This window comes from Haliotis rufescens, unplaced genomic scaffold (genome assembly GCF_023055435.1).
Source record: "Haliotis rufescens isolate VD_foot unplaced genomic scaffold, xgHalRufe1.0.p SCAF_120, whole genome shotgun sequence".
Taxonomy (NCBI): Eukaryota; Metazoa; Mollusca; class Gastropoda; order Lepetellida; family Haliotidae; genus Haliotis; species Haliotis rufescens.
Genome location: NW_025963803.1, coordinates 587,718 through 604,929, shown reverse-complemented (window position 1 = coordinate 604,929; position 17,212 = coordinate 587,718). Strand labels below are relative to the sequence as shown.

The window sequence follows — 17,212 nt, the reverse complement described above, 5'->3', positions numbered from 1 at the left end:
TACTCCCAGACTTTGTGAACGCCATAAGGACATTCCTGTAATTCAATAATCAAATTAATTAAAGAGTTCACTTTTATTGTTATTTTTATGCGCTCTTGTGTACTGAAAACAATTACCCTTCCCCAATGCTTGTCGCATTTGGTCATTTTTTCATAACCCCCCCCCCAAAAAAAAAACCCCACAAAATGCAAAACACTTTATATCTTAATATAAAATGTTCATTTTGACACTACCCTTCCCAAATATGTGCAATATTTTTATGACCCTCCCCTAAAGACTATAGAGACTGCATATTGTGGGGGTGACACTGAATCCCCCTGTCCCCCCGCCACGCCCCCACACCCTCATCCGTGCATCCCTCTGACCCCACCCACCCCTATAATGAATGACGCGGTATAGCACTTTTCATCTACACTGACACGTCTGCATGACAAACGCAAAAAACAAAACACACTGGCTGAAAGCATATAAACAGATTTCACGCAAAATCATAACACATCTGATAGATCACGTCAATCATTCCTGCATACGCATAAAACGGGAATCAATCAAACAGGCTTCTCACTATATAGTGATCATGACGCAGGTATATTAATACTTTTTATCTCGCTCGCCTAGCAAATGATACTGTGAGTTGTCACGTGGTACGATCAAAGTATAGGCTTAGTATTGTTGAAAGCTGATAGTTCCGTGTTGTGACACGATCAGGGCCTGAGACTTCGAGTATGTGAGTACGGGCGAGGTGCATCAAGGGTTCTATATATATATATGTGAGTATGTTGCTTCCACGATTTGATTGGGATGGTGTCCGATACATGTATATATAGCCAGTGTAATCCTCAGCGATTCATATCAATCCTTTTGGTGTCGCCCGTGTTTGACTTCCTGGCTTCATTAGCGTGGAACAGGATTGGGAGTTGCTGTACCGTAAATGTTCAAATAGGTGAGGTGAAATGGGGTTTAACGTCACGATTACAGCATGCAACGTGTGTGTGTGTGTGTGCGTGCGTGCGTGCGTGTGTGTGCTGAGCTCAGTTCTCACACACACGCGCGCGCGCACACACACGTTGCATACATTCAATAATCGCGATGTTAAACCCTACTTCACCTCACCTATCAGACCATTTACAGTACAGCTATTGTTTTTTAAGTGCAGTTACCTTGAACGCAGCGCCATACCCCATTTCACCTCACCTCACATCACCGCTAATTAATGCTCTTACCTACACTAGCCTATTTTCGTCCTGGGACCCTGGTAACGCTCTTAGTATTATACTCCCAACTTCAGTCTATGTTAAATTAACTTGCAACACTCATAGTGCTAAATAACTTTGTGAAACTGGGACCGAAGTGATAAACATTCTCAGAATTAAAACATACTCAGAAGTTACTCTGAACGTTATTCTGAAATATGAGAATAGTATAGGGTCATTTACTTTTTTATATTTTTGTCTTATTATTTCAGGATATTAACATGAAATTTCCACTTATTATCTTGCAATTTCATGATACTTTCTTGATATTTCAGGTTAATATCTTTACATTTCAAGATACTTACTTCAAATTTCAAGATAATAATTTAAGCCGGAACGGAATTGAAATGCATTTATATAGTGAACATGTACAATGGTGAGGGCAAGTTATGAACTAGTGGTAGCGGTGACAAAATGTTACCTTATTATCTTGAAATTTCATGATCATTGTCTTGAATTTCAACTTATGTATTATTTTAACATGTCATCCGCAAATATCAAGAAAAAATTAAAAAGCATATGGCCCTAAGAGGCCTCCGTAGAAGTGCCTTAGGCCTGTTTATACATCCGGTCAGACCTAAGGTGAATGTCATAGAGACCAATATGTAGGAGAGAGTTTACAGAGCTAGGTCAGTTTGACATTTTCAAGATCGGAAATTACGTGTTAACAATTTAAGACGACCTTGAACCAATCACACGATTTGTGAAGCGTCTGTCATGGCCGCTGAATGGCTGTCAATGAGAGGTTAAGCTGTGAGCATTGCGATTATAAAGCACCGTTACCTCATTCATAACGTGAACAAGTTCAGCCATAGAGCCATGTTGTTCATTCAAGGACACGCTCTTGTATACCTCACATAATACTATTATTAATAGCCTGTGTTCGCCCCAGCACATTTTGACGAATTACCGTAAATCCTACAGCAAAGGTGAAAAAATATCATCAAGGTATGCTTGTGCATAAGTATCTGTTATAGATTATAACGCATTGTTATTATAAGAACTCGTATCTTATTAAGTACCTAGTGATCAATGCTATATACATCTTCAAATATATAATCAGGTTAACATTCTCCATATTGTGTTCGCTCTAAATTGCCATGAAAAGAAAGAACACGTCCACTCATGTTTCATGATGGCTGAACATGAAACAAAAAAGTGATGGTAATTATAGTTGTCTTTTGGACGTAAGTTTGTTTCGGAGACTGTGTTTAGCCCAGTGACATTATTTTGATAAAGTTTGTGATTTTTTTTGTCAAAGCCAATTTTATGTGTACACTGTCTTTTGCCCGGAAGTTTATAAAAATAATTCATAAACCGATTCCGTTAGTCGCCTCTTACGACAAGCATAGTCGCCTTTTATGGCAAGAATGGGTTGCTGAAGACCTACATGTATTCAATCTGCCTCAATGAAATTAAGGTTTTCAGATAAATGTGATAAAATTTATTCAAGAAAATACATAGTAAATGGAACAAATAACAGGAACCTTGCGCCACTCATGAAAAGATCAACTTTGCAGGTTACTCTTTGAGAAAAAACATGTGACAAGAAAAGTCAAGTATTATCTTTGCGTTATGGCCGTAATATTTCCGCCGCGATGTAAAATTTGAACTCGAGTCTGGACCAGGCAAACCAATGACTGACATCATGAGCATCGATCTACTATGACACTGAGTATTATATTTCTTGGCTAGTTCAGGCCAATTGTTCAATGTTTTCATTGTTTGCAAAGGGGTCCACAGATACGTGACATCATATCAACGCATTGTCGTAAATGATTAAATATGGTTGACAATATCAAGGAGGCATACGGTTTGCAATAACACAACACTGCACAAAACAACCTTGGGTGATTGATTAATGGAGAGGATCCACGCCGTACGCGTCACGCATTCGCACCACGACTTGTTTACGCCCATGCTGTATAATGTATACAGCTGCGCCCACTGAAATAAACAAGGAAAACGTGTTTCAGGAAAATATGTTAAATCCATTGTAAGACACGAGGTGCACACTAAACAACGTTTCAAGGGTAGGTCGCCATGCTGTACAAGAAGTACCGTACCCACTCTTGTCTGTTCGATTTAATGTGTTTGATATTTTGTCACCCAGTAAAGATGGCAAGCACTTAATGATTATTTCACGATGTTTATTTCATTCGTTCATTTAATCCTATTATTTCTCCTCTGTAGCATTTCTTTGTTAACTCAGTTGTATGTTAGTCTGTACCTGATAGATAGCAGCTTATATTAACTAAGCCCCACTGAATAATTCATTTATTCATTTTTTTAAATATATTTATTCATTCATTCATTCATTCATTCATTCATTCATGCATTCATGCATTCATGCATTCATTCATTCATTCATTTATTTATTTATTTATTTCTTAATTATTATTCATTCATTCGATCGTTCGGGTAGCCTAGTGGTTAAAGCGTTCGCTTGTCACGTCGAAGACCCGGGTTCGATTCCCGACATGGGTACAATGTGTGAAGCCCATTTCTGGTGTCCCCCGCCGTGATATTGCTTGAATATTGCTAAAAGCGGCGTAAAACCATAGTCACTCACTCGTTCGCTCGTTCGTTCGTATATTTGTTTATTCATTCTGCAGCCTGCAAGTTATCTCAATGGCATTACAGCGTTATCGGAAGATCAATGTCCACCAGCTGTTGCTTGAATGCATATCTGAAACACGATAACGTCAATGTTGAAGTATAGTAGATAGCGGCGAGGCTATATACATCTCCCGGCAGCCTACATCAGGTCTTATCACCCGGAGTCTACTCATTCTTCCTGACTACTGGTCGTCATAGTAACGAGATGTAGTAACCACATCAGTAGCTTCCCATACACAAGCAAGGTCAGATTGCGTATATATCCATAACATATAACACAACTGTCTATTCTGATAGGGACGGTCGGGTAGCCTAGTGGTTAAAGCGTTCGCTCGTCACGCCGAAGACCCGGGCTCGATTCCCGACATGGGTACAATGTGTGAAGCCCATTTCTGGTGTCCCCCGCCGTGATATTGCTGGAATATTGCTAAAAGCGGCGTATAACAATACTCACTCACTCACTATTCTGATAGATAAATATTTGGTCTTTTAAAAATAAAATATAGATTTGTCTGCGTGTTAGAAAGTATACTGAAGTGCAAAAGAAAGTATACCGAGTTTGATTTTTACATGTATGTATTTAAATTTGACGAACTGATGTTAAATTTAATTAGGTCTATTACCCATCACTCATACATGCAACGGTTTGTAAAAAGTAATCCGCGACTGGGAATATTGTTAAAAAATATATTGGTTAAATAAAAACTGGGGTTAAAAAATTAATTTGAAACCACATGAACCCTACTGTGCTTGAAATGTTGTAAATTTGTGCTGAAGAAAGCAAATGTATTTATTTTCAAAGATAAGTTGTCTAAGATTCCCATCAGCAGTTGTGTTTTATGCGAATTATATTTTTTTATAACTTATAAATCAATTTTGTTTTTGAAATAAAACCACGTCTAAAAATCTTTTTAGTGATGACAAAGCACCGGTACAATTTATAGTTTGGATATAATATCGCTTTAGATAACTTTAGATATTTTTAATTGAAAATAAAATTTGATTAAAACCAACTGAGAGGAACGGTTTCTTACGCCCTCAGATTGGTCCCTTAGTGAGGTATTAGCGACACCTGGTGGCGGAGTGGGTGAGCTTGCCTCCCCACTATTCAAGACCACAAAGGGGCTCAGTGAGGACTTTGCCATCACAAGGTGTCGCTCCTACCTCACGTCGCGATTGTTTTGCAGATTATTCAAACCCGTCTGAATAAAATGTACTGTCCTATATTTATCAAATACATTTTTTTCCTGTAAAATATAGCTTATAAGAGTGAGTGAGTATAGATTTACGCCGCTTTTAGCAATATTCCAGCAATACCACGGCCAGGGACACCAGAAATGGGCTTCACACATTGTACCTATGTGGGGAATCGAACACGGGTCTTCGACGTGGCCACTAGGCTACCCAACCGCCCCATATCTAAGAGTTTCAGTAGTTTCTGACTGAGATATCACTTTTCAAAATTAATTATTTTTTATAACAATTTTATTGTTTTTTTTTTGTTTTTTTCCATTTATCAACATGTTACAGAAAAAAATAACAGTGACCTCCGGATGGTCAAAACAAAATAAAGCTTGACGTGACGCCCAGAGTGACGTAATACATTGAGCACTTCAGCATACATTTATCATATACTCGGCGGAAAAAGCCGATTAAACTCGGAATATGTTACAAATTGCAGCGCCCTCTGGTGTTCTTTATTGCCAACGTTGAACTTGGTGTTTCTGGTGTTATTTTCATTCTTTATTCGTAACATTTGACTGTTATAGCGTACTTTTGTCCTTTTTTTCAACTTATAAAAAGAATCTAAATTCCTATCTATTAAAGAGTTCAACGAGTAAAGCCAATTCTTGTTATTCTTTGCTGTAATAAGTCAGCAATAAGCTCTGAATACTGATCAACGAACTCATATTTAACCCACAACTCGACAGCACATCGCGTTTTTACAATGTGACATGGAAATCAACCCTTCAGCCCTCACACACGACGTTGAACACGGGTTCATTTACTGCTCCGCTTAAGGTATTTTATGACGCTTCAAATGGTCCTCGCGTTTTTTATCCGACCGAAGTTCCGGGTAAGATTTGTTTGTTTGTTTGTTGTTTAACGCCGCACTAAATGACTAAATGGATCGGATGGCCAGGCTCACTGACTTGGTTGATGCATGTCATCGCATCTCAATTGCGTAGATTGATGCTCATGATGTCTAGCCTCGATTATTTTCAGACCGCCGTCATATAGCTGGAATATTGTTTATTGCAGCGTAGAACAACAAACTAACAGACAAACAATACTCGCTCATTCATTTTATCGTCGTGAGTTGGAACCCCATATTTGATCTTATTATGCTTTTTGTTTGTAAGAACAATACCTGTCCCATGGGTTTCACTAAAGTGTTACGCGTCAAAGACCTCACTCACTCACTCACTCTCTCACTCACTCACTCACTCACTCACTCACTCACTCACTCACTCACTCACTCACTCACTCACTCACTCACTCACTCACTCACTCATTCACTCACTCACTCACTCACTCACTCACTCACTCACCTACCTTTCAGGCATGTCTATGATGTATTCGATTACCACAAATTAACTACATCAATAATCAAATAATTGCTTTATTTTGAACAGTGAAGGGACTCTTTGTGGGCAGAGTACCATTCGTTGATGAAAATGAGTGAACCAGACACCAGAACAAACACTACGGGACCAAACCCAAAAGAAAACAGTATTCCCGTCCCAGAGGATACTCCAAACCCAGCAAAGCAAGAGGACAATACCATACCAACAGAGGAAACTTCCAATCCCAAACCGGAAGTAACCTCTAATCCCACACCGGAAGTAACCTCTAATCCCACACCGGAAGTAACCTCAAATCCCACACCGGAAGTAACCACTCATCCATCACCGGAAGTAACCTCTAACCCTCCACCAGATGAACAACAAACAGAAGACTCAAACAACCAACCAGCTACCGAAACAACCGTCACAGAAACAACAGACCCTCGTCCTACAGATTCCTCCAATTCTGTTCCAAATGGAGAGGAGTGTAATCCTATAGAGAAGGGTCAACCCCTGCCCGTAGAGAATGAACCCTCACCGACGGCCCTCCAGCGTCACATCTCCGTGCCTACAAAGTCTTCGGAAGAGAAGCGAGAGTTCTACCGCGAGATCCTGTCACCGTGTGGGGAACTGTCTCAAGCCTTGAAGGAGAAGGCCGAGTCGGAACTAAATGAGACAGATGCTGTTCGGAGTGAGAAGATGCTGGAACTGAGGAAGATGCTGATGGATGAGGATGACACGGAGAAGGGGGACGCTGTGTCGGAGTACTTTGGGGGAAAGGAGGACAAATATTTAATGAGGTTCCTCCGGACGAAGAAGTTTGACGTGAAGAAGACGTATGACATGATGGAAGGTAATAAAGCTACACGCTATTTATTTTTATAAGTTTCTGTTATGTTTCAACAATATATCAGCTATACAACGGCGGCCAGTAAATATTCGCGCCTATCCAGTGATCGATATTGTGAGCAACAATTCACGCCGTCCCCTTGATTTTTAAGTGAGTGTGTTCCTTGGGGTTATGGTCGTGTTGAACACTATTTAAGATTTATCGAGGCGTGTAAGGTTGATGTGGGAGGACTGACGAAGGTCGATGTGTAAAATCCACGAACAACACAGAAGAAAACACTTTAACATCTATATCCGTGCATTGGGTCAGTCACATGCAGACCAATGTTTGACAGAGTGACATAGTGAGTGAGTGAATGAATATGGTTTTACGCCGCTTTTAGCAATATTCCAGCAATATCACGGCGGGGGACAACGGAAACGGGCTTCACACATTGTACCCATGTCGGGAATCGAACCCGGGTCGTCGGCGTGACGAGTGAACGCTTTAACTCCAAACTACCCCACCGCCCCATTGAGTGTAATAGATTGATATAAAGAGAAATATAATAATATGGAATGATTATGAGGGGTACTGGGTCGTAAAACATCATGCACAATTTGTATCTGTCCGGGAACACGTAAACAATGGTCGATAGTGTGATCACGTGTTTTGGGATGCCATGGAATAGTACTGCGACACTATTTCAGCTCATCTACCTCTACTATGGATAGTCTCTACCTCTACTATAGATAGTCATATCGATGTTAACCTTTGATATGTAGACTCTGTAGATTACCATCAGGTCATTGATAATTACAATATATCCGTAATGCGCTGAACGATATTTCTCTATCAAAACGATACGAGAAAACTTGAAACGCGCACGCACGTACACTCACACCAATTTTGTGTCTGGTCCAGACTCGATTAAATACAGACCGCCGTCATCAAACAATCAAATAAACATCTCCCAATATATCTACCCGAACTAGGGACAAGAAGAGAGTCGATTCCTACCCCTATCTTCGACCCATCCCTATCCACCACCCAACCAGTTCCGGGTTAGCAATGGGCCCCAGCAACCTATGCTGGTCGTAAGAGGCAAGGCATAGGTCATGGTCAGACTCGGTGGTCAAATTATCAATCACTGGAATGTCTGGTCTAGAATTTATTCTTTACAGGCCGTCGTCATATAGCTGGGATATTGCTGGGGCATTAAACAACAAACCACCCCTACACACAATCACATGATTGTCATCAGCAAGTCCACGGAGATCGGGGCATGCATATGAAACTACTATGATGATAAGTGCGCTGCTTTCTGTGGAGCACTAACGTTGTAAACACTAATGCAAACACACCTTGCCCGCGTAATATAGAACCCATTTGACCACTTGAACACTGATCATTGTGCACGCACGAATGCCATGGATAAGGCTAACACTCAGTTTTAGACACAGTCAAATGATATGCTCCCATGGGCTTCCCAGCCTTGTCTACCAAATACGCGTTGGACACAATGCACACAAACACATCTCATCATTTGATTCTGACGCGTTGAATTTGGATGCAAGCAATTTCAGATGTACTGACAGTAAAGCTTATTTACCTATAATTTTCACTGTTCATTTATTCGTTTCCAGTATATATGTAACTGCCGACATAAAATATAAATAAAGAAGAAAAAAAAAACCTTATTTTTTCTCCGGCAGGATTAATGACGTCATTAACACATTTTAGGGATGGGCCTATTGGTAGTGGAATTATACATGTAGTTCCATTCGAAAAATGGGCACGTGTGTCAATTACTGGGATCCCTGAGGACAGTGCTGAAGCCCTGTGGTTAAAGCGTTCGATCGCCTTGCCGAAGGCACGAGTTCAATTCCCAATAATGGTTAAATGTGTGAAGACCATTCTGGTGTCGTGGTATTGCTGTACCGACTTAAAACCCCACTCACTTACCCCGCCACACTAACATCAAAGAGCTACCCACCATCCAAAACTCACTCACTCACTCACTCACTCACTCACTCACTCACTCACTCACTCACTCAAACTCACTCACCCACTCACTCACTCACCCACCCACCCTTTCACTCACTCACTCACTCACTCACTCACTCACTCACTCACTCACTCACTCACTCACTCACTCACTCACTCACTCAAACTCACTCACCCACTCACTCACTCACCCACCCACCCTTTCACTCACTCACTCACTCACTCACGTGTGTAATATTGATGTTTTGATTCTGCAGCGTATGTAAAGTTCAGGTCGAAATACCAGTCCATCACTGACCAGCTGACCTTCAACGGGGTGCGCCACGCCCTTGAGGAATCGTTCCCCGGGGTGCTTCCGGTCAAAGACAAACAGGTAACACTCACCTACGTGGGGTGGCCTCATGGGTAAAGCGTTCGCTCGTCACGCCGAAAACCCGGGTTCGATTCCCGAAATGGGTACAATGTGTGAAGCCCATTGCTGGTGTCCCCCGCCGTGATATTGCTGGAATATTGCTAAAAGCGGCGTAAAACCATACGCACTCACTCACTCACCCACGTGGGGTGGCCTAGTGGGTAAAGCGTTCGCTGGTCACGCCGAAGGCCCGGGTCCGGGTACATGGTTACAATGTGTGAAACCCGTTTCTGGTGTCCTCATTTGACATCATTTTGGTCACTGCGTCAAATTTGGAAATGTCCTCCACGGGTTGATATAGCTGAAGCTTAAGTTAAACTTCTTGGCCAAATTCCCGTGTTTTGATTTTGTGAATCCGAGTAGAAAGTCCGATTCACATGCGTTAAGAAACCGATCAGCAAGGAGAGGAACACAATTTGCCTACATGTTACCACCACATGCTGGTGGTATTAATGAGGAAGTCTAACATTTCACATTTTGTTTTCTTTGTAAACTTCAGATGACATTTGCTTCTATTTTAGACAATTGTCCTGAACATGGTAACAAATTTCCCATGGATCAAGGATTGAAGAATTTTCAAGTTTGTCATGGGGGATAGCAATGTAGGAAGTTGAAAGATCAAATGTTTTGACATAATTGAACTTGGTTCTTTTCTGAATTGCAAAATTCAAGCAAATCCTTGGAGATTTTGAGAAGAAAGAAAGTCGTCTTTCCCAGATTCTATTGAGAATTATAGATAATCTTTGAGACTGGGATTTGGAGGTACATTTGCTGCAAGGTACGGCCAGGGTACGGCCAGGGTACGATCAAGGTACGTCCAGGGTACGGCCAGGGTACGATCAAGGTACGGCCAGGGTACGGCATGGCTACGACCAGGGTACGATCAGGGTACGGCCAGGGTACGATCAGGTTACGGCCAGGGTACGGCCAGGGTACGATCAGGTTACGGCCAGGGTACGATCAGGTTACGGCCAGGGTACGATCAGGTTACGGCCAGGGTACGATCAGGTTACTGCCAGGTTACGGCCATGGTACGATCAGGTTACGGCCATGGTACGATCAAGTTACGGCCAGGGTACGGCCATGGTACGATCAGGGTACGATCAAGTTACGGCCAGGGTACGGCCAGGGTACGATCAGGGTACGGCCAGGGTACGATCAGGTTACGGCCAGGGTACGGCCAGGGTACGATCAGGTTACTGCCAGGATACGGCCATGGTACGATCAGGGTACGATCAAGTTACGGCCAGGGTACGATCAGGTTACGGCCAGGGTACGATCAGGTTACGGCCAGGGTACGATCAGGATACGGCCAGGGTACGGCCAGGGTACGGTCAGGTTACGGCCAGGGTACGGCCATGGTACGATCAAGTTACGGCCAGGGTACGATCAGGTTACGGCCAGGGTACGATCAGGGTACGGCCATGGTACGATCAGGGTACGATCAAGGTACGGCCAGGGTACGGCCAGGGTACGATCAGGGTACGATCAAGGTACGGCCAGGGTACGATCAAGATACGATCAGGGTACGGCCATGGTACGATCAAGGTACGGCCAGGGTACGGCCAGGGTACGATCAGGGTACGGTCAAGGTACGATCAGGGTACGGCCAGGGTACGATCAAGATACGATCAGGGTACGGCCATGGTACGATCAAGGTACGGCCAGGGTACGGCCAGGGTACGATCAAGGTACGGCCAGGGTACGGCCAGGGTACGATCAGGGTACGGCCAGGGTACGGTCAGTGTACGGCCAGGGTACGATCAGGGTACGATCAAGGTACGATCAGGGTACGGCCAGGGTACGATCAAGATACGATCAGGGTACGGCCATGGTACGATCAAGGTACGGCCAGGGTACGGCCAGGGTACGATCAGGGTACGGTCAGGGTACGGTCAGTGTACGGCCAGGGTACGATCAAGGTACGGCCAGGGTACGATCAAGGTACGGCCAGGGTACGGCCAGGGTACGGTCAGTGTACGGCCAGGGTACGATCAAGGTACGGCCAGGGTACGATCAAGGTACGGCCAGGGTACGATTATGGTTCGATCAGGGTACGATCCGTATACATATCAATTCATACCGTGCAATCATAGTTTGGAGAGTCGGTCTTAGGTTTAAAATGACAGATTTCGGTATAGAGGGAAGGTTTCTCACTCGCGAAAAAAATATATGAACAGTAATATTAAATCATGTGTAAAGAACTGTTCCTAACTGCCGCTTCAGAGAACCTTCGGGGCGGTCGGGTAGCCTAGTGGTTAAAGCGTTGGCTCGTCACGCCGAAGACCCGGGTTCGATTCCCGATATGGGTACAATGTGTGAAGCCCATTTCTGGTGTCCCCCGCCGTGATATTGCTGGAATATTGCTAAAAGCGGCGTAAAACCATACTCACTCACTCACTCACTCAGAGAACCTTCCCTCCGTTCCAGGGCCATGTGGTGATCATTTACGACACTGGGTCGTGGGACCACGACAAACTCTCCTTTGACGAGATGTTGGCGAGCTTCTTGTTCCTCCTCGAGAACCTGGTTGAGAATGAGGAGAACCAGATCCGGGGCTTTGTTGTCTTGGAAACGTATGAAGATTACCACATCACCCAAGCGATGCGGATGAAAGCGTCGGACATCAAGAAGCTTGTGGATATGCTGCAGGTAGAACTTGATTGTTTGTTTGTTTGTTGAATGCCGTATTCGGCAATATTATTGCTGTTGTGTTTATTTGTTGTTGTTTGTTGTTATTGTTGTTGTTGGTTGTGGTGGTGGTGATAATTACTGGCATCTTCCCTATAACAGTCCAGCTTCCAACCTTGCCGAATTTCTAGACTCGATCGTAGCGCCACCAGTGGCTATTACGAATTATGTCCCTACCATGTCCGTCTTATTGACCAATCAGATTCCACCTCTCATATCACCTGCATTTGCTTCAAACAAAAATTGCGGCGCCCGGTCAAGACGATCTCATTGCTAATCAAGATCTCTTTTGTAATAAAACGGGTCTTACCCCAAGAGGTGCATCAAAATCACGCGAGCAACTTGATAAAACCTTGAAAACATTTGCAAAATATCTGTCGACGCCCAGTTGACCTGTACACATGCTTTGCAAATTCTGTAGTCTATCAAAATCTGCATGTTGACCATATTATTTACGAACCGGGTGTCTTGTTCGTTACGCGATTTTGATTGGACTATGCAGAGACTCGTTAATCCAGCCAAAATGTAACTCCGGAAGAACAGTCTAGTTTAGGAAGTGTGGAAACTGGACTATTAATAGTCAGTTGACTCTCTTGCCTCGAGAAGATGTCCACTGGTGATGTAGATCGCTGTGTCACTAATGCAGGCCATGTAATTAGACATGCTGCTGTTAGAACTTGTTTTGTTTGTTCGTTTGTTCTTGAACGCCGCATTCAGGAATATTGTTGTTGTTGTTGTTGTTGTTGTTGTTGTTGAACAGCAAAATATTACCTAACTAATTCATATTACTGAGTAAAACCAATTAAATCTTTAACCCTCTTAGTTACAACAATTTATACAACGAATAAAACTAATGTTTTCAGGGAGCATTTCCGGGTCGGTTCAAGGGTTTCCACGTTATACGGCAGCCATGGTACTTTAGCATGGTGATGGCACTGGCAAGACCCTTCATGAGGAACAAGTTAGCGTCCAGGGTAAGTACCGGGCATCTTCCCGAGGCAAGAGAGTTAACTGACTTTAAAAGTCCAGTTTCCACTTTTATAGTCAGTTAACTCACTTGCCTCGGGAAGATGAGTGCCGGGGTACGCACCCCCAGCTACCCCCTTTTGTTTGTTTGTATTTGGTTGTTGATTTTGGTTTGTTAAACGCCGCACTCAACAATATTCCATCTATATGACGGCGGTCTGTAAACAATCGAGTCTGGACCAAACAAGCAAGTGATTGACATCATGAGCATCGATCCACGCAATGGGGATGCGATGACATGCATCAGCCAAGTCAGCGAGCCAGACCACTCGATCCCGTTAGTCCCCTCTTACGACAAGCATAGTCGCTTTTTACCGCAACATGGGATGTAATATATAATTTTGCAATTTTGCAATTTTGATGGAAAAATAATGACCAGGACACCCTTCCACAAAGTGACTGAAGCGCTACAACAGTCGTAAGTCTATGTTAAAGTATGTGAGTTACGATCAACTGAGCTCTACAACAGTCGTAAGTCTATGTTAAAGTATGTGAGTTACGATCACATCAGCGCTACAACAGTCGTAAGTCTATGTTAAAGTATGGGAGTTACGATCACTCCAGGGCTACAACAGTCGTAAGTCTATGTTAACGTATTGGAGTTACGATCACCTAAGCGCTACAACAGTCGTAAGTCTATGTTAAAGTATGGGAGTTACGATCACATCAGAGCTACAACAGTCGTAAGTCTATGTTAAAGTGTGGGAGTTGCGATCACGTGACTCGTCACGTGATGAATACTCGTCTGCTAGAAAACAAGATGCCGTCTGGTACGAACATTTCACGGTTCTCAGCTGTTACTGTAATGTAATGAGAGCGGATTATAGACTTAAACTTTAAAGTTAATTTCGGAATAACCAAACGATTGATTTCTCTTGACGAGGTAAATATGCGAAAACAAGGACCCGAGAACCCGACCCCTTAGGCGGTCTGACCGGACCACCTGAGCTGACCAGTCCTTGTTTTAGCCCCTGGATGCCGAGCGCCAGGCAGGGTAACAACAAGTACCATCTTTTAACGTCTATTGGTTTGACGCGGCCGGGGATCGACCTCGGAGGCGGTCCAATTCTTTAGCCACGCCAGCACATCGGGTCCTTGTTTTCGCATATTAATCTGGTCAAGAGTAATAACTTGTTCAATGATAACTCTTTTCACTTCAGATTTTCGTCCACGGTAACAATTTGAAGAAGTTGTATGAATGGATCAGCCCCGAGCACCTGCCGGAGAGGTACGGAGGTATCGGGGAGGACTACGACCCTCAGCCGCTGATTGACGAACTCCGGGACAGCCTTCTACAGAGGGGAGCTCAGACACTGTAACGACAGGTAGACGGTGTAACGACAGGTAGACGCTGTAACGGCAGCTAGACAGTGTAACGACAGGTAGACAGTGTAACGACAGCTAGACAGTGTAACGACAGGTAGACAGTGTAACGACAGCTAGACGGTGTAACGACAGGTAGACGCTGTAACGACAGCTAGACAGTGTAACGACAGGTAGACAGTGTAACGACAGGTAGACAGTGTAACGACAGGTAGACAGTGTAACGACAGGTAGACGGTGTAACGACAGCTAGACACTGTAACGACAGCTAGACAGTGTAACAACAGCTAGACACTGTAAGGACAGCTAGACGGTGTAACAACAGCTAGACAGTGTAACGACAGGTAGACAGTATAACGACAGGTAGACAGCGTAAAGACAGCTAGACGTTGTAACAACAGGTAGACAGTGTAACAACAGCTAGACACTGTAACGACAGCTAGACGGTGTAACAACAGATAGATAGTGTTACAACAGATATACAGTGTAACAACAGGTAGACAGTGTAACAACAGCTAGACAGTGTAACGACAGCTAGACAGTGTAACAACAGCAAGACGGTGTAACGACAGGTAGACGCTGTAACAACAGGTAGACGCTGTAACGACAGGTAGACGCTGTAACAACAGGTAGACAGTGTAACAACAGCTAGACAGTGTAACAACAGCTAGACACTGTAACGACAGCTAGACACTGTAACAACAGCTAGACACTGTAACGACAGGTAGACGGTGTAACGACAGGTAGACAGTGTAACGACAGGTAGACAGTGTAACGACAGGTAGACAGTGTAACGACAGGTAGACGGTGTAACGACAGGTAGACAGTGTAACGACAGGTAGACAGTGTAACGACAGGTAGACGGTGTAACGACAGCTAGACGGTGTAACGACAGCTAGACGGTGTAACGACAGGTAGACAGTGTAACGACTGAGCGACATAGTGAATACTATAGGCGAGTGGACTTGTCGAAGCTCTTCCTGTTTCCTGTTTGGAAACACCGAAATCCGACTTTTTTTTAACTGTCAACACTGATGGCGATGATAAGTTTGTGACGCCATCACGTCATGGATTCTTGGACAAGAGACAACAACAGATGGTGCAATACACACATATTGGGTGAGGGATTGGGTTAAGTGAAGCGGTCGCAACATCAAACTGATACAGAGACCGCCTGGCCGTAAAATTGCCGTTTGAATTATTTATTTCAATGAAATACCACAAAAAAAGATGGGAATGTTTGACAGAAAAAAACCCAGTAACCATTTCATTGCTTTAATGAGATTAAACCGAATGTGATTAAAACCGAATGAAAACAATGTTTATCTGTGATGAAGGAAAGGGCTTAGTCGTCAAAGGCAATAGAATTAGCTGTTGAGAGTTGCGTCCCTTAGTTGTACCAGGATCCGACTATGCTTCTTGTCTGACAGCTCTATACCAGTGATCGAACGTTTCATTAAATCGCTAAACAACATCCGTCACGTTGAGCTTTCCGTCCATATTAAGCTGACACGCCATGATAAAACTGAATATTGATCAACACGATGTTTAACAAACGTGTTTTCTATTACCTCGATCGGAAGACCTATATTAAATGCAGTGATTATCTCTTATCTGTGTTCAGTTTGTTTGCTGTACCCTGTAATGGAACAAGATGGAAACATGAACCTCAACTTAACATGTTGATTACCGAGGTGATGTTAGTGAGTGAGTGAATATGGTTTTACGCCGCTTTGAATAATCCAGCAATATCACGTCGGGGACACCAGAAATGGGCTTCACATTGTACCCATGTCGGGAACCGAAGAGGTAATGTTAAATATTGCAGAAATGAAATGTAAATAATGAAATGGAATATATATAAAGAAATTCACAAAATAATTACACGACACATTGTTCTACATGTTTCAGCCTTATCATCAGGGAGACACGGAACTTTCGATATGCGATATGTACACCAGTGTACACCACTTTATGTATATATAGAAATAAATAGTATTCACAATAATCTCTCTCTATATATCTTTTTTGTCGCTGATAAAAGATAAAACATACTATAAATGGGATTGATATTTATTACGATTCCGTCATGGAGAGACCGCCTCCGTGGTCTAGTGGTAGAGCGTCCGCCCGGAGAGCAGAAGGTCCGGGGTTCGATCCCCGGCCGCGTCACACCAAAAGACGTTAAAAGATGGTACTTGTTGTTACCTTGTCTGGCGCTCGGCATTAAGGGGCTAAAACAAAGACTGTTTGGCCCGGAGTCAGTATACTGTGTCTGAGTGGGGTATTCATGTTAAACTGGGGCATGGTATCTCAGTGAGCTAGCACTATAAATCGGCATCAGTCCGGACTAGTACAAGCAGCCACACACACACACGTACAATACTCTTTGACGCGACGTTAAACCCCAATTCACCTCACACCGTCATGGAGAAAGCATCAGAACAGATTCGATTGATAGTTTCCTGCTTGAACCATGTAATGG

General features: G+C 43.3%; 1 protein-coding gene across 3 annotated transcripts; it reads left to right on the top strand.

The window, feature by feature from the left end:
* Positions 1-641: 641 nt before the first annotated feature.
* On the top strand, positions 642-16,732 carry LOC124115431 (retinaldehyde-binding protein 1-like). Of its 3 annotated transcripts, none has more exons than XM_046476427.2 (6): positions 642-770; positions 6,509-7,292; positions 9,533-9,648; positions 12,118-12,339; positions 13,242-13,352; positions 14,565-16,732. In XM_046476427.2, exons 2-6 carry the CDS (start codon positions 6,545-6,547, stop codon positions 14,721-14,723), a joined length of 1,356 nt encoding a protein of 451 aa, XP_046332383.2. In that variant the 5' UTR covers positions 642-770; positions 6,509-6,544; the 3' UTR covers positions 14,724-16,732. The 3 variants fall into 3 exon arrangements, with proteins under 3 accessions (XP_046332383.2, XP_046332384.2, XP_046332382.2); XM_046476428.2 differs by having other exon boundaries at positions 670-727; XM_046476426.2 differs by lacking the exon at positions 642-770 and adding an exon at positions 3,150-3,286.
* Positions 16,733-17,212: the final 480 nt, after the last annotated feature.

Coding starts and splice junctions, on each gene's coding strand:
- LOC124115431 (XM_046476427.2), top strand. CDS start 6,545: ATGAAAATGAGTGAACCAGACACCAGAACAAACACTACGGGACCAAAC. Junction 9,649..12,117: donor TTCCGGTCAAAGACAAACAG/GTAACACTCACC, acceptor CCTCCGTTCCAG/GGCCATGTGGTGATCATTTA. Junction 12,340..13,241: donor AGCTTGTGGATATGCTGCAG/GTAGAACTTGAT, acceptor TAATGTTTTCAG/GGAGCATTTCCGGGTCGGTT.